Source organism: Carettochelys insculpta, chromosome 1, assembly GCF_033958435.1.
Source record: "Carettochelys insculpta isolate YL-2023 chromosome 1, ASM3395843v1, whole genome shotgun sequence".
Classification (NCBI taxonomy): domain Eukaryota; kingdom Metazoa; phylum Chordata; order Testudines; family Carettochelyidae; genus Carettochelys; species Carettochelys insculpta.
In genome coordinates, this window is record NC_134137.1 from 41964961 (window position 1) to 41988815 (window position 23855).

At 42.7% G+C, this 23855-nt stretch overlaps 2 protein-coding genes across 3 annotated transcripts in view; one reads left to right on the forward strand and one right to left on the reverse strand.

Moving 5' to 3' along the window:
* Positions 1-19231, forward strand: part of ELMOD1 (ELMO domain containing 1) — a 135897-nt gene extending 116666 nt beyond the window's left edge. For both annotated transcript variants that reach the window (XR_012642977.1, XM_074981914.1), the window contains one exon: positions 18782-19231. Coding sequence is in view for 1 of the 2 variants with exons in the window: in XM_074981914.1 (XP_074838015.1) it covers positions 18782-18816 (35 nt within the window). In the remaining variant the exon portion in view is untranslated. The remainder of the gene's footprint in view (positions 1-18781) is intronic.
* On the reverse strand, positions 8545-10405 carry SLN (sarcolipin). The gene is made up of 2 exons (XM_074981926.1): positions 10283-10405; positions 8545-9110 (listed from the first exon to the last, which is right to left on the reverse strand). The coding sequence occupies exon 2, from the start codon at positions 9009-9011 to the stop codon at positions 8916-8918; it is 96 nt and encodes a 31-aa protein (XP_074838027.1). The 5' UTR covers positions 9012-9110; positions 10283-10405; the 3' UTR covers positions 8545-8915.
* Positions 19232-23855: the final 4624 nt, after the last annotated feature.

The window sequence follows — 23855 nt, forward strand, 5'->3', positions numbered from 1 at the left end:
CTACTGAACATACAGCAATACCACAAAAAAACAAAGGCAAAGATCCACAGCTATTGTAAAATAGTCTAGCTCTAGTGTAGTCATCTGAGGATCTGGCCTGTATTTCATGGAGACAAAGCTCTCCCATCTCTCTTGAGATGCTTAGATTATTCATATTGTGGGGTCATCAGTAAAACTACGTCAGATATTTTAAAACTGTCACCAATCTTCACACAGTAAATAAGGACTAGAAACGTAATATAAATAGTACAAATACTTCAGCAGGAAATAATCCAGCCTAGATATTTATTACTCAATGGCTGGGTCTACACTTGCCCCCATCTTCGAAGGGGGCATGTTAATCAGGGCAATGGGATATTACTAATGAAGTGCTGCAGTGAATATACAGCATTTCATTAGGCTAATTCTCCCCTGCAGCAACTTCGAAGCATCAAACTTTGACGAGTAAAGGGACTTTGAAGTAATGTGGGCACTTCGAAGTGCCCGTAGCTACATGCATGCCGGCACTTTGAAGTTGATGCTTCAAAGTTGCCGTGGGGGAGAATTAGCTTAATGAAGTGCTGCGTATTCAATGCAGCACTTCATTAGTAATCTCCCGTTGCCCTGATTAACATCCTCCCTTCGAAATTGGGAACAAGTAAAGACAAGCACTTTCCGTATCCCAAATTAAGTGTCATAATGTAGTAAGAAAAGCCAAAAAAGATTTTGAGGAACAGCTAGCCAAAAATTCAAAAAATGATAGAAAAATGTTTTTTTTTAATACATTAGAAGCAGGAAGCCCACTAAAAAAGCAGTGGGGCCCTTGGACGATAAAGATATAAAAGGAGCGATCAAGGAAGACAGTGCCATTGCGGAGCGATTCAATGATTTCTTTGCTTCAGTCTTCACGGCTGAGGATGTTACAGAGGTTCCTAAATCTGAGCCAGCCTTTTTAGGTGACAAATCTGAGGAACTCTCCCAGATTGAAGTGACATTAGAGGAGGTTTTGGAGTTAATTGATAAGCTGAATAGTAACAAGTCTCCAGGACCAGACGGTATTCACCCAAGGGTTCTGAAAGAACTCAAATGTGAAATTGCGGAGTTATTAACAGTGGTTTGTAATCTATCCTTTAAATCCGCTTCGGTACCCAATGACTGGAAGACAGCCAATATAACGCCAATATTTAAAAAAGGCTCCAGAGGAGACCCTGGCAATTATAGAGCGATAAGTCTAACATCAGTACCAGGCAAATTAGTAGAAACAATAGTAAAGAATAAAATTGCAAGGCATGTAGAAGAGCACAAATTGTTGGGCAAAAGTCAGCATGATTTCTGCAGAGGGAAGTTGTGTCTAACTAATCTATTAGAATTCTTTGAAGGGGTTAATAAACATGTGGACAAGGGGCACCCAGTGGACATAATATACCTAGATTTCCAGAAAGCCTTTGACACGGTCCCACACCAAAGGCTTTTATGTAAATTAGGCAGTCATGGGATAGGAGGAAAGATCCTTTCATGGATCGGGAATTGGTTAAAAGACAGAAAACAAAGGTTTGGAATAAATCGTAAATTTTCACAATGGAGGGGGGTAACTAGTGGTGTTCCCCAGGGGTCAGTCCTGGGACCGATCCTGTTCAACTTGTTCATCAGTGATCTAGAAAATGAGGTAAGCAGTGAGGTGGCAAAGTTTGCAGATGACACCAAGTTGTTCAGGACAGTCAAAACCAAAAGGGATTGTGAAGAACTACAAAAAGATCTCAGTAAACTGAGTGATTGGGCAGCAAAATGGCAAATGAAATTTAATGTGGGTAAGTGTAAGGTAATGCACATTGGAAAAAATAACCCAAATTACACGTACAACATGATGGGGTCAAATTTAGCTACGACAGATCAGGAAAGGGATCTTGGAGTTATAGTGGATAGTTCTCTGAAGACATCCACGCAGTGTGCAGCGGCAGTTAATAAAGCAAATAGGATGTTAGGAATTATTAAAAAAGGGATAGATAATAAGACAAAAGATATCATACTTCCCCTATATAAAACTGTGGTACGCCCACATCTTGAGTACTGTGTGCAGATGTGGTCTCCTCACCTCAAAAAAGATATATTGGCATTAGAAAAGGTTCAGAAAAGGGCGACTAAGATGATTTGGGGTTTGGTACGGGTCCCATATGGGGAGAGGCTAGAGAGACTGGGACTTTTCAGTCTGGAAAAGAGACGATTGAGGGGCGATATGATAGAGGTATATAAAATCATGAATGGTGTGGAGAAAGTGAATATAGAAAAATTATTTACCTTTTCCCATAATACAAGAACTAGGGGACACCAAATGAAATTGATGGGTAGTAGGTTCAAAACTAATAAAAGGAAATTTTTCTTCACACAGCGCACAGTCAACCTGTGGAACTCCTTGCCGGAGGAGGCTGTGAAGGCCAGGACTCTATTAGGGTTTAAAAAAGAGCTCGATAAATTTTTGCAGGTTAGGTCCATAAATGGCTATTAGCCAGGGGTAAAGTATGGTGCCCTAGCCTTCAGTACAAGGGCAGGAGATGGATGGCAGGAGATAAATCACTTGATCATTGTCTTCTGTTCTCCTTCTCTGGGGCACCTGGCATTGGCCACTGTCGGCAGACAGGATACTGGGCTGGATGGACCTTCGGTCTGACCCAGTACGGCCATTCTTATGTTCTTATGTTCTTATCTTAAGTTAAAAAGTTGAGTCACTCCTGCTGATTAATTAGAATTGTGTGCCAAGACTGAAATGCCAGAGTCATGGAGTGCATCTGAAGGAAAGCACAGATTCCAACAAGCATCCAATGGGAAGCACTCCAGGAGTACATAGCTCTAGGCACAACTTTGTACACTAATAAACCCCTTTCAAGGAAGTGAGAAAGTTACTGAATATCTGGGTCAATAGTGAGTTCTATGACACCCTTGAACTTCAAAGCATATGCCATCTGGGCTGCCTTCCTTCTGTTGCTGCATTATTAATTTGGCAAGGCCAGCAATACAGCCATGTGAATGGGCTGTGGTAGTTCAAAGGGGTGGATCATGTACTTCTGTTGGCCGATGTGCTGATTTCTTCCTCTCAAGACAGAAAGTTAAAGAACAGTTGAGTGCTTTTCATAGATGAGCCGTAATGAAAATGGGTGTTTTTGATCAAGATGGCAATTCTTTCCAAGTTCATGTTCAGCCCATGTTCTGGGCAAGTGGAAGAATGTGTACAAAGTTAAATGGTCTTTGTGCCTATGTTTCTTGTATATGAAGCCCAAAAAGCAAGGGTAGTAGCTGCAGTAAGAGGGAAAATAATAGCAACCACAACTAAAATGGCAGTCAGCATTAATTTATTATTCTTTTTCAACCTTAATATGATGAACTATTGAAAACCCATTCCATATGAAGGCCCAGCTGATACAAAAAGTGGTGTTTCTCCTTCCCTTCCCCATTAATTTCCAAGTCACGCTAATTTATACCACCCAAGGATCTGACATGCATAAAAAGGAGAGTCTTATAGCAAGTTACTGATCACACCAAATAGTTCCTGCTTTAAAAATAGAAGCTAAACCTTTAAACGGCGAAGTCAGAGTTGATTGGCTTGCACATTTTATAGCCTTGGGAAGAATGCCAAATGGTTTTCCAGGCCTAACTATTAAGATTCTAATCTGTGCAAACCATCTCAGTTGTATGAGTCAAGAATGATTTAATGCCCCTTGCAACATAATTCCATGCTGTCAGCATTTGTCAGTCTTCTGCTCTTACTTAACTCATGGCCCCAGTAAAATATATTAATTGCAATGCAAAGTTACTTGGTGGTTGAAAGAATGTTACAATGCCTTAAAGGTATTTACAAACAGATCTATTTGTAAGTAGGACCATGCTTGCATTGTTTTTTGCCACAGTAGTTTAAATGGTCTTGCTGTCTAGATGTCTTTGGAGAGCTAGACCAAGATACTTAACTTTTTCTTGGCATGGTCCAGAGAGAAATATGTCTAAATTGTAGTGCTATCTTGATCTGTCCATGAAAGTGGTCAAAAAGTTAGATGTAGAAAAGGGGGGAGATGGAGTTTCCCATGTGAAATATTTCACCAAACCACCACCCACACACACACAGACAAAATTATTTTCTAAATTTTTCGTGATATAAGTCACTGAAAATTTTAAAACTGAAAAATGTGGGCCCAAAATCAAAATTTTTTATTTGGAAATACTGTCACAGTGCCTCATGAGAGCTGGAGACCATATGCTTTATGGCCTTTTTCTTCACTATAAGCCAGGCTCCCTGGTTGGACTACATTTCCATGATTGCACCATGGGTTTCCTTTGCTTGGAACAGGGAAGCAGTTCATCATGGGAGTCGATGGCCACATCTACACGGAGCTGCTGTCCCAGCAATTCCATGCTAATAAGCAGTCTCACAATTGCAAATGGCTGCTGATTAGCATATTTGCACAGCTAATTAGCACAGCTGTGCAAGATTTCACTCTTGGCAGCAGGTGGTGCCGGCAGTAAACGTGCCATGGTAGACATGTTTCTTCTGACTAAACCCATCTCTGTTGCCAGTCCTTTATCACTGAAAAACTTCAGCCATAGCCAATGATTATGGTCCATCACAAGATTCTATGATTCTAAAGTAAATTCCCACTGACCTTGGCAGTTGTAGGTGTTCAGCATCTCTGAGAAAAATCTAGCCACATCTATTTAGACATCTACACTTGGATGCACAGTTTGAAAATTTTTGGCCTAGATGGATTTGAAAGACCACACATCTCAGGCACATTCAGAGGAATATGTCTGAATTTTTGACTTCAGACTCGATAAATGACCTCATCCTTATTAGAATGTCTTCACATTCATTCATTATTCCATTTTCAAGTACACTACATACATGCACACAGTGCATTCAGTCTCGAATGCATCCAATATCTGTATGCACTACCCCTTTATCTTTAAATGGCTGAACTGTGTTTGTGAAGTACATTTATTCCTGAAAGTATTTTTCCACATCAGGCCAGAAATTTTAGTAAGTATCAATTGGGGGGGAGGAAAAAAGAGACAGCTTAAGTGACCTGGCAGAATTCATTCCAGATCTGAGTCTCAGTGTCTTAACGACATGAGCATCCAGCTTTAATTCTGAAAACTGTCATTTTTGCCAAAATTGAGTAGCTCAAAAAAGGCCAAATGGAATATTCTCAATTGTCCAAAGACCATTCACCTCTGCCCAGAGACCAAGTTCATCCAAATTCTGCCAGAAAGTCAGAAATGCCTGGAAACAAGGCACTTACCACATACCTATTTACTCCTATAGGCTGAAATGTAAAGGCGCTGTGCAATGTTCCATCCAACTTTTTCCATCCAGGTGTGGAATAATTTTTGTTAGGCTCACCAAGGCGTGTGTGGATGCGCACCACCAGTAGAAACACATGCTGCTGGCTGTGGGTGGGTGTGCTGAGCAGCACCTGATATTCTTCTGGGTAGCTGCCCAAGGGCTCAGTTTCCAGGGGAGGGAAGACTGGCACTGTGCACCTCAAGCCCCGATAGACTTCAGGGGGCATCGTGTTGCTCAGCAGTTTGGAAACTCTAGCCAAAATAGCAGCTTCTTCAGCGGTGTATTACCTGTAATTTTTTACCACTGTGTCTTCTGACAGGACCAGTGTGTAAGCTGGTGCAGTACCTTAGGCCAGTGAATGTGTTACTATGGAGTATATGAATCAACAGGAAGGATTCTTCCAACTCAGGCAGTGAGCAGTGTGTCTCACCCCTGAAGTGGCAAGAGTCAGGTGTACAGCTGCAACGGTCCGAGGCCTAAGCTGTGATGCACCAGAGAATCTGAAAATCTATTTTTAAGCCACAGCGTATATGTGATAATACGGGATGAGAGAGGCCCAGCGGGCGACACAGGCACCCAGTATGTGAAAGATGAGAATCATATTGAATTATCAGGTATTCACTACCTTTAAAAATAGATTTGCCATGTCCTTCCCAGACTTTGCTGCCTGTTTCAGCTGTGCCCTGGGAATGCAAACGAAGTGTGTAAATTAGTGGAATCGTAGAAGCTCCTGGTGTGAGATGGGGCAAAGCACAAGGTTGTGGCTTTTGTTGGCACAGACTAATTTAAAGTCCTCTCAGCTGTCTCACAAGAAATTTCACATCCCAGAGGCTTAAGTCTCCACCAGACTTTTGTCAGTAAAACTTACATCAGTCAGCGGTGTGGAAAAAACCACAGACCTGATTGAGCTAAGTTACCCTGACAGAAGTGCCAGTGAGGACAATGCTGTAATGGTGGGAGAGGCTCTCCTGCTGATGTAGTTGCCAGTGCTTGTTGGGGGTGGTTTAATTATGCTTATGGGAGATCTCGGTCCCACAGCACGCACACAGGACACCTTGCAGGGGCTCAGCTGTGCTGCTATATAGGTTCTAGTGTAGGCACAGCCTGATGACATTGTACCGAAAAGAACTCAACAAAACTAATGTGTCAGCAAGTTTTCAAGCCCAACAGAGCTCTCCTTCAGGGCTGAGGAAGATACTGCCAGCATCACAGCCAAATGGAAAATGATCAACCCCCACCCCCAATACCCTTTTAAAGATTCATGGATCCTACCCATGCCTATCACAAGTGGTGTACCTCACCCAGTGCACTAGATGCCCCAGTAACTATGTAGGTGAAATCCAACAATCACTATACTCTCAAATAAGCACACAGAGGAAAACGATACAATACAAAAACACCCGGTCACTTTGGGGTGTACACAAAGTGAGCACTGTGTCAAACCTACCAATCCTCATCCTCAAAGGAATCTACAAAACACTTTCAGAAGATGAATATGAGAGCTTAAATTCACAACTCTGCTTGATACTACAAATCAAGACCAGAGTAGAGATGCTGCATTTATGGCACATTCCAATGAGCTGTAATCACTCACCTCCTCTTTGTCCCAGGATTGCAGAGGTGGTAATGGGACAATCTAATCTTCTTTAGGACTATGTGCTACCTTATGCTAAACAATGAGTTCCACCTTCCAGTTTGCTGCCACACTGGACGTACCTATCCCAGAGTGAAGAAGCACTCTGTGGCACTCAGGAGCTTGTCTCCTTCACCAACAGAGGCCGGTTCAATAAAGGGTATTACCTCATCCACCCTGTCTTGCTAATATCCCTGGGCCAGCACACCTACAACTTTCCTCCATATATTAACAAGTGTCCTGCTAAAGAGAATATTTCTTGTCAGGAAAGGCTACTTTCTATTAATTGCAAAAACAGATTTGCAATTATCCTTGAAAAAACAGAAGAGGAGAAAAATTATTGAGCGGCATGGACGATACAGTCTAAACACAAACAAGACATAATCACAACTTTTAAATAACGGACAGCTGTAGCAGATGGAACTACTGCCAGGCAGACTGAGAGGGCTGGATGGGGCTGCCTGTATCCAACTACTGCCAGGCAGACTGAGAGGGCTGGATGGTACTGCCTGTATCCAACTACCGCCAGGCAGACTGAGAGGGCTGGATGGGACTGTCTGTATCCAAACCTAATCTTCGTAGTGTAATAGCCCCAAAGGCTTTTAAAGTAGACAACTGGTGAATCCTCTATTGCTTCATGACACTAGGCAACATAAAACCAATTTGGCTAGAGCTACTGCACCCCCATATAGCCCCTTACCTAAGGGAGGTGATGAGGGCAAGGAAGCATACCTGGAGTACCTCTTTGCTGTAGTGATCCCTGGCCTCTGAAGTGTATTTTTAAGCCCTTGAAGCCAGAGCTGCCTTGGGGCTGCTGTAATAATTCATAACAGCCTATGCCCCCGCTTCTTTCACCTCATGGGCCAGTCACAGTTGGGTGAAACTGTGGGGTTGATGAGTAGACTGTATGACCCTTGTATTGCCTTCTAACCCTATGAGTCTATGGCTGTGTCTGCACTACAAAAATAAATTCAAAGTTGCTTCCTTGGAAGTACATCTTTGAAGTTGAGCGTCTACAAACACCCTACTTCAAAGTTTAACTTCAAAGTAGGGCACTACTCCATTCCTGGGAATGGAGTAAGGACTTCATAGTTGGGCTCCCTTAAGTAAGGGAAAATGTGTGTAGACTCTCTGCTGCTTCCCTTAAGTAAGGGAAAATGTGTGTAGACTCTCTGCTGCTTCCCTTAAGGAAGGGAAAATGGGTGTAGACTCTCTGCTGGCTACTTTGAAGTAGTGCCTAACTTTAGAAGTTAACATCAATGTTAGTTCCTAGTGTAAACACACCCTATGAAACTAAGAATTAGACCCTAAGAGTGACATCCAAAATCCATCTCAAGAAGATGCAATTATACAGCAATGCCAGCAGTAAGTCAAAAGCTCTCTCTAAAGTCTGGTAGCATAAGCAATGATGTAACCATGAAACTTTTCTGGCCATTTTACTGTACTAACTATTGTAAACAACGAATTTGGTATTCATGTGACTCAGTATAAGTTCCACGGGATCTCAGTATCAATCAACTGGACCTTTGTATTTCTCAAGTAAACACAATATACTGTCATTAAAAAGGAATCAGGTCAAGGGAGGGATACAAATTACTACAAAGCGTGGCTTACATTTTCTTCTTTATTCAGGAGAGTACAATGGTGAGTAAACAAAAAGGTTCAACATTTCTTTCAGCTCAAAATGTTTGTGCTTCTTTTGTCTCAGTTTATGGGGACAGTAAGTGTTGCGGGGCCAACCACATGTAACTACTACTGAGGATCTTGCCTGTACATTTTACAGCTGGATTGCCAAAGAATGAAATAATTACATCATTGTAGCCCTAAGTAGCATACTAGAGTGTGTCAGGCAACAGGTGGTTTAGAGTAAAAAAGATTACATGCTAGCCGTATGAAGCTAAGCATACATGTGTACAGTAGATGTCACATACTTCTGCAGACACAAACAAATTCATTCACAGACTATGCCACAGTATTTTAGTCCTGATAAGATTTCACGAGAATCCACATGAGGAGCACAGTTATGAGGACAATCATGAAGTTGAGGAAAAGCTCTTGCGTGGATCGGTCCATTTTCAGGAATGGCGAAGGCTAACAGTTGAAGCAAAAGGAAAAACCTCAGGAAATCCTCCAAGAGTGTCCTTGAGATCAGCGTCCAGATCAGAGCCTTGCCTGAAAAAAATCACCAACAAAACAGATCTATAAAGCTAGGAACCCTAACAGCTATATTTATCAGTACCAGTAAATGTTATCTGTCTTGCTAAGAGTTTGTGTGTGCTGCAGAAGTTAAAAAGCAAAGAGTCTCTCTACCAGCTTATCACCTTCTTTGATTTCTACCATTTGAGAAAACATGTTCTCAGTGTCACCCCAAAAATACATCTCACATAACAAGCAATCCTTGGAAGTCAGCTTTGACTTGCAGTTGTTTAAAAAAAAAAACATTTCTGCCATAGTTTCTTGAATTGATACTTACTACAAACATATTACTATTAAAATTACTAACATTCAAGCATGTATTACTGTCATTATTTTAAAACAAGGTAGCTAGAACTTTCTCTCTGATATTCAAATCTTCAGCTCTAATATTTACACCTCTTTTTCTCTTTTCATTCCTTAATACAGGTTTTATTTTAATTCTGCAAATATAACTTGGGAGAATCATTGATTTCAACCTGTCTTTCAATGTTGGGAAAAGAAAACTAGAAGGACGTTTGTTATGACTACAAAGGGAGAGGCAGGATTACCGTTTTGTTTCTGAAAAATATCAAAACTCATGGGCTAATGCTAGTAGATTAAATAGGATTTTCTCTGAGCTCTTCTGACTTTCCAGTTGGTATAGTTCTTTTAAGTTATAATGCCTCTTGAACTATATTCAAAATACTTTGAATCAGCTTTTGTTTTTTGTCTGATTCATTGTAATCACAGATAGTCCAGATATTTGTATGTTTCTCCGGGTACACAAGGAAAATTGATAACATTTGTGATGAGTACTGTGCTACCTGATACTACTTGCGTAAATAAAATGAAAACATGAAAAAAACAAGAAAATGAAGTAAGTGTGGGAGGTACGGGGGGGGGGGGGAAAGTTAGCCATGCAAACAAACTTTTAAAGGAGAAGCTAAATTTAAAAATAATGTCTATAATAAAAACAAGCACAAGCTCAATGTCCGCCTATAATGCAGATGGAAGGCTTTATCTGGAAATTGTCTTAGTTTAGGTAATGAAATATTAAAAACCCAATATATGATGATGCAGTTATACAAATTCCTCCTGTTGCTCTATCAGCTTCTTATTTTAGTTATCTGAAGGAAAAGCCAGACCTAAAAAGTAACCCAAGATTTTACCTGAACAGGAGAAATGTAACAGTATGGAAGCTTCTGAAACCCTAGGTCAACGCAGATATTATTCCTTCCTCAGCTTCTGCCTGTCTCCCAGTGCAATCTGGATTCCCAGTCTCTGTGTTGGAACTAAAGTAGTCAGAGGGAGGAGAGCGGCAAGTATATTGGCAACAAAAGTGATGACATCACCAATTAAATATTTTAAAAAGGCAACACTGGGCCTTGGGATTCAGTTAAGGCTATTTATGCAGTTGGGTGTATGGATGAATTTACATATGACCATTTCATTTCTTCCTCCAATGGACATCGTTAATGCTCGGGAGATGTACAAACTCTTTGGAACCAACTGGATTTTACAAACTTTTTTGTGCTTCAGATTTGCTAGTTTACATCTTTATCAATAATGGAAAAAAGGTGCTTGACACACACCCTGTTCATTTGCATGATCTGGACAAGAAGATTTCCAGTTTTTAGAAACTGAACAACATTCAGACTACATCATCTACGTTACTAGTACGGGCACCTGGTGCTGCCTTACATGCTTATTATAATCTCTATAACTTCTCGTGTTCACATACGTTTGGTGTAAAGGAGAGAGAGAGAGACAACTAAAACAAAATATTTTTCTCACTTGGATATGGAGTAATTAAATAAAATAATATTTACTAGACATACAGATTTGGGAATAAATTCAGGTATTTGAAAATCATGGCTAATTGCATTAGCCAAGCCCTGTTAACTGCCTCTCCTGTACTCTGCTGATTGTCCCATGTCCCCTGTTACTCTAACATTCCAAACCCTAGGGCTACTTGAAAGAATTTCCAGCAAAAATAAATGGCAGTCAAATATTTACTCCTGAAATGTGGAATTTCTTCCCTATAAATTACACCACTCCGCAGTCCAGCCAACATATCATGCCCACCTTACCACAGCTTTGCTACTTGGCAGCTTTAAAGATAGACACACAGCAATAAAAATATAATTAAAATATAAAAGAGCATTTTCTCAAGTAAATACATTTGAAAGAGAACATAACAATATGATGTAAAACAGAATTAGGCAAGATTCTGCTATCCTCACTCTACAGGGCTAGATTCAGACACCTCAGTTACACTAAATATCTTACATCCACAAATATTTCTATTACATCACTGAGACCACTACTGAATAAGGAGCATCTAACATGGGAACATCAGAATTTGGTTCAAGATAGGAAAGGCATTCAAACCTGTCCCTTACAATTACACCCAGTGGATTACGCAAATTATTTGCAAACACATATGACTGTGCTGCATTTAATTCACTAATTTTTTGTATCTAATAGCTACTGAGTTTTAGTGTGTACTCCATTATTTACTGATGTTATTTCTGAACAAGTAATACTGTCGCAGACAAGTCATACAATTAGCCCTCAGCGCAGACCATATGAGAGGCTGGGAAACGTGAGCCACAGTTCTCTTGTGGCACCAGTGCGAAGTGCATGTTAAAGAATTGACACGAAATGAAAAATGTTAGCCCATTTCAATACACTGAAATATTTCAGTGAGAGTTGAACCAGCCCAAATCAAAATATTTCTTCGTGGTTTTGCCAACAGGAAAACGTTAATTTGAAAATTTTGACAAAACTGAAATTTTCCCAGGGAAAATTTTGGTATGTCAAAAGCTACATTTTCCACAAAAAATCATTATAATGGTTAGAGGCAACAGGTGAAGGGGATTCCAGAGGGGCCACCAGCCACACACACCCAGTCCAGGAAAGATCTGAAATAACCCCCTTCCGCCTTCTTCCCACCCTTACTTTGCTCCTGCCCCACTCCTGCTCTTCCTTCTCCTCTGGAAGCATCAAGCCATGTCCAATGAGTGCAGGGTTGGTTCCACCCTGTCCCCTGGAGTGGCATGGACCCAGAGCAGCATAAGCTAATACTGCACCACTCCAGGATGGGGGGGTGCAATCACCCATGGACTCCCTGTGAAGGACAGTGATGCCAAAGGAAGAGGCAGGCAGGGGCAGTTCTGCCCCATTTCTGAGTGGTGTGGCCTGAAAGCAGCAAGAGCTAGAGCAAAGTGACTCTGTCTCAGATTTCACTGCTCTGGGGGAGGGGGAGGACTGCCCTCACACTCGCTGGAAGCATTGCAGCGCAGTTGGAAAGCAGCGCAGGCTGGGGCTGCTTTACTGCACTTTCACCCCCCATAGCTCTGATGGTGAGCGCAGGAGGGGGGTGGGCACTGGGGGAGTCATGAGACCTCTTGTGCATCCCCCACATGTCACAGCTGGTGATGGTAAAAGCAGCTCTAGCCGCCACCATGGGGTCCATGTTGTCTTCTATGCAACTCGGTATGCCTGGCATTCCTCTCCTGCTCTGGCCTGCCAGCTTCTGCCTTTAGGCCTGCTCTACCCACAGTTCCTCTGAGAGCTGTATCAAACCTAGCCCTCTTTCTGCCAGGTGCTAATGAAGCACAAAAATTATAAATGTAGAATTGGTCTGTCACAGGCAAAACATGACCACTTCTTTTGCATCCCTTTATTTATGTCTATAGTATCCAAATAGGATCAGCTCCTTCACTCTTACTTGTGTAGTGTAGGCCCTTCCTCAGTGAGCTTTCATTGCCACTGCTTGTGGAATAAATTACTACTCAGTGCAAATAAAGTTGATAGATTCTAATTTTAAGGCCTAATCCTGCAATCAGAGGTACAGGAATCAAGGCTTGTGCTGACCTCAGCCATGTTGTCTTCAATACAAGGGGCTCCTCAAATGGTGCTATAACCAGGATAGGGGCTGTAGACCACAAGCTTCCTGGAGCAGAGATCTTGCCATCATGTGTGCTTGTCCAGAAAATAGTAGGCATACTTCTTTGACACTGCACAAATATAATTCAACAGCACTCTACCTAAATAGGCTTTTATACCTTCTTCAAGCAGAAGGAATTTATTTTTCCTCCTGCGAGATGAAACTTTTAGACATCTCATTTGAAAAAACTTTATATCACCACACCTGGCAAAGGAAGACCACTTCTGATTGGCAGATACAGTCCACAGTAACTTTAGAAGAGACAGCGTACAGTATTACATTTAGTTTTTGTGCCAACTGGCAGGATACCTACAAGCCTTGCAAAAATACCTTAAGATTAATGACCACCATGTTAGATATCATTAGATGGGGAGCAGTCATTGACTTGAACTGTATAATTTTGAAAAAAATCAATGTTTTGCACTTTTTCTGCCTCAGGTTGGAGTCCACTCTCTAAAAATTACGTTGTCAACCTCTGAACCCTCTCACTAAGTTGCATCCCTGTTCTCTGAGACATATGAAAGACCATAAATGCAGTAGCAAAAAAAAGGATGCTTTATTTAAGCTAGTGATTTTGCCTTATCTTGGCTTTATCTAAACTGATAATTGAGCACCAAAGCCTTTGTTGGTCACAGGTGCTGAAAAAAACAGCCCAGAAGGACAAAAGCTTTGCCCTGGCAAGTACTAGTGCAAGAGTGGCCAATCCATGGCTCCCAAGCCACATGCAGCTCCATGAAATGCAGCTGCTGCTTGGGGGGTCGCATGCCCCAACTGCTCACTGATGCTTTGCACAGGTGACCCGGTGTCTAGAAGCATGTGGCTGAGGCTCTGGTGAGTCCCAGGCATTGGGTTAGAGCAGCGGTTCCCAACTTTTCTGAGATGGTGACCCATTCTGACAAGTCAATACGACTTTGTGACCCAAGGAAATTCAAATATGGGGGGTGGAGGAGGGAGGGTGGTTCTCCCCTGAGAAATTCTTTTATAAAACTTTATTTCTGTTCCTCTCCCAGCCCCAGGCTTAAACCCTTTGCAGCCCCATAATGCCCCCCGCAACTCCTACCTCACACAAGCGCCACTGCTGCTCTCCCACAGCTCCTTTGCCTGGGGCACCGCCTCCACCTCCACCTCCTCTGCACAGCTTCCCCTCAGCCCTCCCATTCCCTTCCCCTACCCGCAGCACAGGCAGTTCCCCTGCACTGCCACACTGAAATGGGACTCAGTTTAATTGGTTTAACAGCCAGATCCCTCCTGCCAGCTGTTAAACCAATTAAATTGAGCTCCATTTCAGTGCAGTGGGGAAAAGACTGGGAGCTCGAGGAGTGAGCGGCAGCAGCAGCATGAGCTGCAAATGGCTCCTTAAAAACCCAGACGTGGCTTGGAGCTGCCCAGCAGGCAACCCTTTGAAAAATCTAATGGTGACCCATGTTTTGGTCCTGACCCATAGCTTGGGAATCTCTGAGTTAGAGTGTCAGTGATCTGGGGATGCCTGGTTCTGGGGAAGAGGTGTGGGATTGGGTTAAAGCCTCCCCACCAACTGCTGGGAGCTGGGAATGCCTGGCTCTGGGGGAGGAGGGCATTGGGTTGAGCAGTGGGGGGCTAGAGATACCTGGCCCTCAGGGAGGCGTGGGGGATTGGGTTAGAGCAGGGAGGCTTGAGATGCCTGATTACTGGGGAGGGAATGTCTAAAATGTCCTGTAATGTTGTCTTTATCATTATGTTTTGTGTTCTATATATATCTGTTGATAGATGGATAGATAGATAGATGGTTCTTTGCATTTTATCCACAGCTATTTTGACTGTTAGGCTTGGCATGTCCTATACCTTACAGTTGACTGCAGATATGCAATTCTAGCTACAACAATAGTGTAGCTAGAATCAACGTATCTGCAGTTGACTGTAAGGTCTGCCCTCACTGAAGGAGGTTGATGGGAGCTTTTCTCCTGTCAACCTCCCTTATTCCTCATGAGAGCCAGAGGACAAGGGGTCAGGTGAGGACCCCAGAGAATCGATTTCACACATCTTTACCAGAAATGCAAAAATCAAACTCTGGGAGATGAACTCTGAATGGTTCTATCTCCCACTAAGTGTAGACAAACCTTTAGTCTCTAACTGGTTGGCCACCCCGGTACAGGTGTAAACAATCTTTTGTCCACAGGACTGTTCTCCTGCCACAAAGCAAACTCTGTCTTAGGCTGTGTCTAAATTCACGAGAACTGCCAGCAAAAGATACACACATTTTTCAACTCATTTATGTATCTCCTGCCAACAGTTCTACCACGAGATGCTTTTCTGACATTTGGCCCATCCAAACAGGGCCAAATGTCAGAAAAAACCCCTCTGTAGAGACATCTCTTCTGTCTTGTGGAACGAGGCATACAGGGATATCGACAGAATGCTTCTGGGAGATCTGCAGTTTGGATTCATGCTCTGTTGACAAAACTTCTGTTGAAAGAAGTTTTGTCGACAGAAGCCTGCAGTGTAGACATAGCCTTAGAGGGTGGAAGTTTTATGTACTAACAGCTGCCTGGCTTCTAGGAATACAGCTGTGTTGACACAGCCAGCTGTGTAGTGTAGACAAAGCCCCAGTGATGAAGAGGAGAGAAAGCAAAGGAAAAAGCAATGATTACATTTTAAATATGACTCCTGGGTTTTCATGATGTACTAAATATTTCTTTTGTTGATCATTTGGGTTTTTGACAGATTTGTTCTAATGTTTCACATATACCCTGCCAAAGTTCCCACCTCATGCCTTACATATTCAAACTTAAGACTCTGGTTATATTTAAAGTTGCTGTGTCTCTCTCAAATGCTTTCTAGACTACCCAGCACACACCATGCAATCTTTCCAAATAATTCTTATATAAGAAGGCTGCATTCATTGTTGCTGGGGAGATTATTGTAAGATTTCTTAATAATCTCATCAATAATTTTTTAAAAGTCTATGACTGGTCAATGGTGGTCTTTGAGTCTCAGTCTTTAGTCTAGCAGAAGCATATTGCTGAAAAAATTATCTTGTCCTGTACACACAAAAAGAACTAGTAAAAATTGTATGATGTATAATCATTAGTGTAGTAACAGAGAGTAAGCCGTGCTAGTCTATACACTATCAAAACAAAAAGCAGTCAAGTAACACTTTAAAGACTAGCAAAATAGTTTATTAGGTGAGCTTTCGTGGGACAGACCGACTTCTTCAGACCATTCTGGTCTGGCTATGGTCTGAAGAAGTGGGTCTGTCCCACGAAAGCTCACCTAATAAACTATTTTGCTAGTCTTTAAAGTGTTACTTGACTGCTTTTTGTTTTAATCATTAGTGCATGTGTGTGTGTGTGTGTGTGTGTGCGTGTGTGTGTTGTACATAATTACCATGCCTGAGTATAAGCACATACAAAAAAAAATCCATCAATTTCATTTACTTGGTATACTAACAATAGGTAGTAGGTGTCTGAATTTGCTTTGGTAATTAAAAGTCATTCTAAGCTGACAGCACCTGAATACTGAAAAGCCACCAGGACAATGAGCTAAATTAAAGTATATATCATAATTTATATACTGCTCCCTATGATTCCATTATGTTGCCTCATAAACCTACAAGACCAACAGGTAAGGCCCAACCCTACTCCCCAGGAAGCTGGGGATAACATGACCAATGTCTACACCAGGGGTCAGCAACTTCCAGCATAGGTGCCAAAGAGTGACACGTGAGGTGGGAGCTCAGCCCCGTGCTTCCTCCCACATGCAGCCGGGAGCTTGCTCAAAGCCATACTGACAGCGGCTTCACAAAAGACCAGCTAATGCTACCAACCGCCATTTAAACGGTAAAGCTCTGCAGCTTAATTTATTTATGAATTAAGCTGTTCTAAGTAGGACTAATAGTGACTTCAAAAAATATCACTGGCACTTGGACCATACATAGAAGTCCAGAAGTCAAATTTTGGCACTCCGCCTCAGAAAGATTTCTGACCGTTGGTCTACACCAATGGCTGGAGCAGTGCCCTGGCCATTTGTGTCCAGGGGTCAAAGATCCTTTTCTCCATTACACAGACTGGTGTTCAGAAAGTTCCCAGCATTGTGGCCCTTTGTGAGCAATTTTGCTTGTATGTCTGTAAACCTGCCAGCCCTTGGAGCACCAGGCAGGGTGACAGAAAAAAGAGGCACTTAGGTCCTGTCAATTGCCCTGATACAGTTTGGGAACCCCACTGCGTAGTACTCAGTGGTCTCCTGAGCATTACCAAGCTTTCCACTCCAGTTCAACAGCACCCTTTCATGGCATCACACACCTGCGTGGCAATGGCCCCGGTCAGAGAACGCGTAAGACAGGATAAGTTCCCTGCAAAATTAGCTAATTGAGGCAATTTTATGCTACTAATTGCACATATTTTAAGCATGCAGATCAAGCCAAACTAGAAGTAAAGAGAAGAATTTAGACCAACCAAATTTTGAAAACAGTTGAAAAAACAAAAATCAAACTAAAACCCTAATGACCCTGATGAGGCGGTTTCATAACATATGACCTTTTCATGCAGTAAACATCTTTTCTAAGGCCAAATAGAATAAATAAAAAGGTTTTTTTCTCAGTCTGCTCATTTTAAAAACACCTCCTTATCAGCAGATCAAATTGAAAAACCTTCACTAACTTAAGGGGGATGTGATAGGGCAGGGGTTGGGATAGAGGTCCACAAGATCATGACTGATTTGGAGAAAATAAATAAGGAAGTGCTATTTGCTCCTTCTCAAACACACAAGAATTAGGGGAGCACAAAATGAAATTAATAGGCAGCAGGGATTTTTTAAAAAAGGAAGTGTTTTTTGCCACACTACAACATCAACCTGCAGAATTCATTGCCATAGGATGTTTGGAAGACAAGACTTTATGCAGGCTTCAAAAAAGAGCTAGATAAGTTCTTGGAGGATGGGTCCATCCATGGCTATTGACCAGGATGGACAGAGGTGGTATCTCTAACCTCTGTTTGCGAAAAACTAAGAACAGGCAACAGAGGTTGGATCACTTTATAATTACCTGTTCTGTTCATTCCCTTTGGGTCAACTGGCATTGGCTACCAACGGAAGATGGGATACTGAGCTTTTGACACTTGATCTGAACCAGTGTGGCCATTCTTATTTTCATATGGTCTTATGAAGTCATTTAGTGAAAACTTACAGTCTAGGGGCTTAATCCCCAACCCATTCAAGTTACTAGACAGACTGTCATTGACTTCAATGGGTTTTGGATCAGGACTAAAGTTTTGCCCACCTCATGTGTCAGCTGATGGTGTCCAATGCCACCAGGTAGTCCCGGGACATTTACATGGAGCACATCACAGGCCACTGCCAGTACCAAGAGAAGTAAGTGATCTGCTTCTCCAACAATACACACTACAGCCTCCCGACCCCACAGACCCTTCCCCTCTTATGGCCTGTGAACTTCAACTAAGAGAGGTCTGAGTAGTCTGTCCATGAAAGAGAGGCATGGCCAGTGTCTTTAACCATTTAAACCCCACAGGTTGTGTCTCCCCACAAGTGCTGGATCGCGAGAAACTCCTGACAATGACTGAGACTTCGATGAGGGACGTAGTCAGGGATAGCTCCTAGGGCCCTCCCTGATGGACTATAGACTCTGCCCCTAGTAAATTTTGCCTGGTCACCCACTGAGGAGGGACTCAGCAGGGGCCATATCTTTCTTTTTCTTCCCCGCTCCTCACTCTGCTTCCTTTTGCAGGTGCCAGAGGAGAAGACCAACGACACAGCAACTGACTGCAACCAGGACTGAAGACAGACGATCGTCAAGGGACACATTCAGTGACCTCCGGTGCCTCCCTGACAGACTCTGCTTTTCTAAAGCATCACTTGGACTCTCACCGAGGAGGGTCACTTTCCCCACCAAGGCCTTGCTCCCTTCTCAGGTAACAGAGGAGACCATTGCCAGGACAGCGACTGACTGCGACCGTGACAAAGACAGATGACCGACAAAGGAAATGACTGGGGATTGCTCTCATTGCTTCTCCTAACAGACTATTAAACACTGCTTTTATGACACTTGGACTCCCTCCACGGAGGGACATGGCCAGGACTTCAACCACTTTCCCCCTGAGGCCTTGCTTCCCTCTCAGGTGATAGAGGAGCTCGTCGCCAGGACTTCAACGGATGAAAGCCAGACAGAAGGACATGAGACGACCAACAAGGGACATGACTGAGGATGATGACAGACCATATTGGGGACTGATTAGAACAAGACTGAGTGACAAGAGACGCCCACTGAGGGACATGACTGGAGACAATGAGGGACCGTGTCTGGGGAAGCACTGGCTTTCATACCTGATGGACTGATCTATACTGGACTGAGCTAATTTTTTTTTTTTAATCATAGTACTTATTCCCAAGAGGGGCAAATTCCTTCAGTAAAGATATTGACTTATGTTGACAGGCTAAAAATCTACTATATGGATATTTGCCAAGGGACTACTTGTTGGCTTAAATGTAATCTTCCCACCACGTGTATCTAGGGCAAGGTGAGTTACAACGTATAATTGTTAACCAAGTTCAGTGCCTGTTACTGCTGTAACCCACCTCTGTGCTGTGGATGACTTAAGTGTTTTATTTCTTACCCTATGCAATTTGGCTCTTCATTCATTGCAAACATTCGCTCAATAAAAATCTTCCCAGAATATCATTTTAGCTGCCTAACCTTCCCGACACCCCAATAATCCCATTTGGTCTTTCTGCTTCTGTTCTTACCCATTTTGGTGAATCAAATGTACTCTTCTAATTGTGCTCACTGAATCTTCTAGACAACTTTCTGTGGTCTGACTGGGGAAGTGGACTCCCCTCTCCTTTCACCCTTCTTGACTTCCAGCACTACATTAACCAACCACGTGGCACAGTTTGCTTGAGTGTTAGACACCATCTTATTCTACTCTGTATCCAAATGCTTCATTTTTGTGGTTTTTCTTTATAGCTAGCCCACTACAGCCTACACTAACATCCCCTACCGTTCAGTCCCTGGCCTTTTCTTTTCTTTCTCTTTTTCTATCTTTGTTTTCTTGTTTTATCTCAATTCTTGTAATTTTCTACGTTTTTCTTGATAATTGTTAGCCATATATATTGCATAACATTAAAGCAAAGTTTGCAATCACATCAATATACTCAGCAGACACAGTAGCTCTCATTGGCTATGGCTACACTAGCGAGCTTTGTCAACAAAACCCCAGTTTTGTCAGCAAAACTGATGGGATGTACACACACAAAATGTGTTTTGTCAACAGTATGTTGACAAAAGTTGGCACTTCCACCAACAACCTTCTGCCTCTCCCAGAAGAGGAAGAGTGCTTTTGTCAACAGTTTTTGTCTACAGAAAGGCTGTGTGGATGCTCTGGAGGGCTTTCTTTTGGCAGACAAGGAGTCCACAGCCTTGTCTGCTGTGCTTCCAAGTGCCTCTTTTGTCATGAGAACGGCTGAGAAGTCTGGCTGCTCTGTTGGCAGAGTGGAGTTTTTCTTCCAATTGGCTTTTGTGCATGGCTGCACTCTGTCGACAGACATTTTGTTGGGAAATCTCTTCCAACAGTGACTTCTGTTGACAGATTGCTGTAGTGTAACCATAGCCATTGAGTGTAATGCATTCAGCTATACCTTCAAAAAGGTGATTTCATTCTCAAGACACTAGGAGCAGACATGGTCCCATTACAGGACAAAGGATGGGTGTGTAGGAAACATTTTGGCACCACATAGAAATGCAATTTTTATCCTCATGAGCAGTCATATCAGCACTACTGCTATGTGAGATGCTTCCAGCTCTAATTCATACAGCTGTCATGCAAGTGTCTTAAATCTCCAGGGTCATTTACAAGGCAGCCTGTAAATGCTTGCTGCATGAAAAGCTTTGCACTGGGTTGCTATGTACTGTAACCTTATCTATAGTCATAGATTGCTCTAAGCAGTTACCCACTCCCAAGGTGAGGGTTTATACCCACCTGAATCTCTAAGGCGATATGTACACTGCAGTCCCCTTTCGAAAGGGCAATGCAAATGAGGCAAATGAAGCGCTGATTTACAAATCTCACACTTCATTTGCACAATATCACATAATCTCGCTCCCAAAAGAAACTGCTTTTGAAACAAAACCAGAAGTGTAGACAGTATTCTTTTGGAAAAAACGCCCTTTTTCAAAAGCACCCTTATTCCTTTTTTTTTTCAGGGAAAAAATCAGGAAGACGGCGGTACAAACACATATAAAGTGTGAGGAAATAGAATCTGTAAAAAGTATGTGAATGTCCTGCAGTAAACATGTGTCACACTGCAAATCATTGTGTGTGCACCGTTCTTAAAATAGGACTTACAAAAAGTATGGTTTGATGTTATTTATTAAGGACAGTCTCATGTTTACATGCATTGCAGCTCTTGAATTATTGAGTTTTTTACCAAGGAAAAAATGGTTCATCTTGCTATTTTGGTTGCTGACCCCTGGTCTAGGGACTTGCAGTACTGGGGTATAAAGATTTTGAAATAACTGGCCTCCACTCCACTCTGTGCTCCTGCTGGACAGAGGCGTTTGTCCCATGTCTCCTGTTTGCAGACTTTGACCTCTGCTCAGCCTGGTGAAAGGAAGGAATGAGCGACGTGCTTCATTACAACACTACAGGCCCCATTAGCTATTCTATTGTAAAGTTCTTTGTCTCTGTCCTAGAGGAGCAGGAGTGACTCTACATTATGGGCCAGATTCTGTGCAGCTGAGAGCATGCAGACAGTTCTTCTTCCACAATGAAAAGTGTGGAAGACCAGGGCGGAAACATGTCTATATTAATTATTTTCATGGAACTATGGATCATCGTCATATAATCTTTATATGAACTCTTTAATTCTCATATAAATTTCATACTAAGTACTTTTATATGGAAACTTTGTATTAAGTCACTTACATTGAGTCTTGGTATAGTAGTCCCTAAGAGTAGCTAAGGTAGAGAGACTGTCGTTGTACTAGAATAAGCATCCTCTGAGCTGTGCAAGTTCTGCTTTTACCCACCTGAGACAAAGAGTCTTCAAAACCCAGGGCATCTAGGCCAAGACAAAACTCCTTGTGAACTGCACAGTGGCGATTCCAATGCTACTGTGCACGTATGAAACCCGGACAACATACAAGTGTCATCTGAAAGCACGTCAACAATTTTATCAACGCTGCTTGAGGAGAATCCAAAATATGTCTTGGGAGGACAAGGGCATAAACACTAGAATCCTGGAAGAGTCAAACATGACCAGGATTGAAGCCAAAATCTTTTACCAACAACTTCGGTGGGCTGGTCATGTGGTTCGGCTGTTTGATCAGCATCTCCCAAAACAGAATCTGTTTCCTGAGTTGAAGAAGGACGGAGGAGCGTTGGGGGCCAGATGAAGTGATACAAGGACATGCTGAAGGTGCACATGAAAAAGTGTAACATCCATGTCAACACCGGGGAGAAGCTTACCCAAGATCATCCCCAGTGGAGAGCAATAATCCATGAGGGAGTGGAACAATTCCAGAGGTTCCACTGCAGTGCAGACAAGGAGAGGTGGAGAAGAAGAAGTGGCAAAAAACTGCCTTGCACCCCTCCAACATCTACCATCACCTGCCCCTGTTGTGATAAGATCTGTGGCTCCAGAATTGGGCTGATCGGCCATTAATAGACTCACAAATAGGAGGGTGACGGGAAGATGTCCGAATTGTTATCAAATGACCACCAAGAAGACTAGAATAGATTTCTTCCCTTTACTTAACTGATTGCCCTGTTGAATGAATGAGGTGTGAATGGATAAGGCACGAAAGGTAAGCCCTTCCAGCCAGTGGCAATGGTTAGGGGTGGAATGGAAACCAGCTCCAAGGCCAATAAAAACCTTTGAAGTTGGCTCATTGAAAGAATATTGGACACATGGATGTCCTGGGGAGTCAGCAGTAAGTACCTGCTTTTGGAAGCCCCCTTTTTGAAGATGAATGAGGCAGCATTAAGACAACGCTTAGAAGACACCACAGATAACTTACTGCATATGCATGTGATGACTTTGCAAGAGAGGGGCACTACCACAAATCTGGGATACCTTGCAGGGGGACCGCAGCTCTTGTCTCACCAGCATAGGAGCACTGATTCGAATCAGCAGACACCTGGCTCCAGCCATCCCCTACCTATCTCACCTGATCAGTGAAGTTGTGGGAGCAATCTGTTGGTAACAGCAGCAAGATGGAATGTGCTTGTGTGTGTGAGTGAGTGCATGAAAGTAATGTATCACATGCATGTGCTACAGTGGTGATTGATATATGTATTACCAATTAATATCGTGTTGTGTCTTATGCCCCTGAAAAAGATCCTGCATCATTCTTGTAAGTACACCAGAAGCCCAGTGTTCATACTCCCTGAGCTGAATCAGGAAGGGGATCATAAGAATAGCTCTCACCCCATCCACACTGGGTGGCAAGCCAGACCTGGTACCTACACCTTCTAAACTGAAGATCCCATTTCTTGTCATGGTCCACATAGCATCCTTGACCTGTCCATGTTCTCACACTCAGAATGCCTGTGGACACTCTCAGTGGCTCAGCGCTTCTCTGAAGTCATCCTTGCAACGTGGCTGAGGCTTATCCCCCCATAATAGCCCTTACCTTGTAGTCTGAGTATCACAGCATTGGCCCAGCAGGTGGTGGCTACTGCAGCCAGGGATAGAAGGTGTTGAGTATATTTAGGACATAGTGACTCATGCAGCTGATGAAGAGGTCTTTGCCCACAAAAGCTTATGCTCCAAAATATCCGTTAGTCTATAAGGTGCCGCAGGAC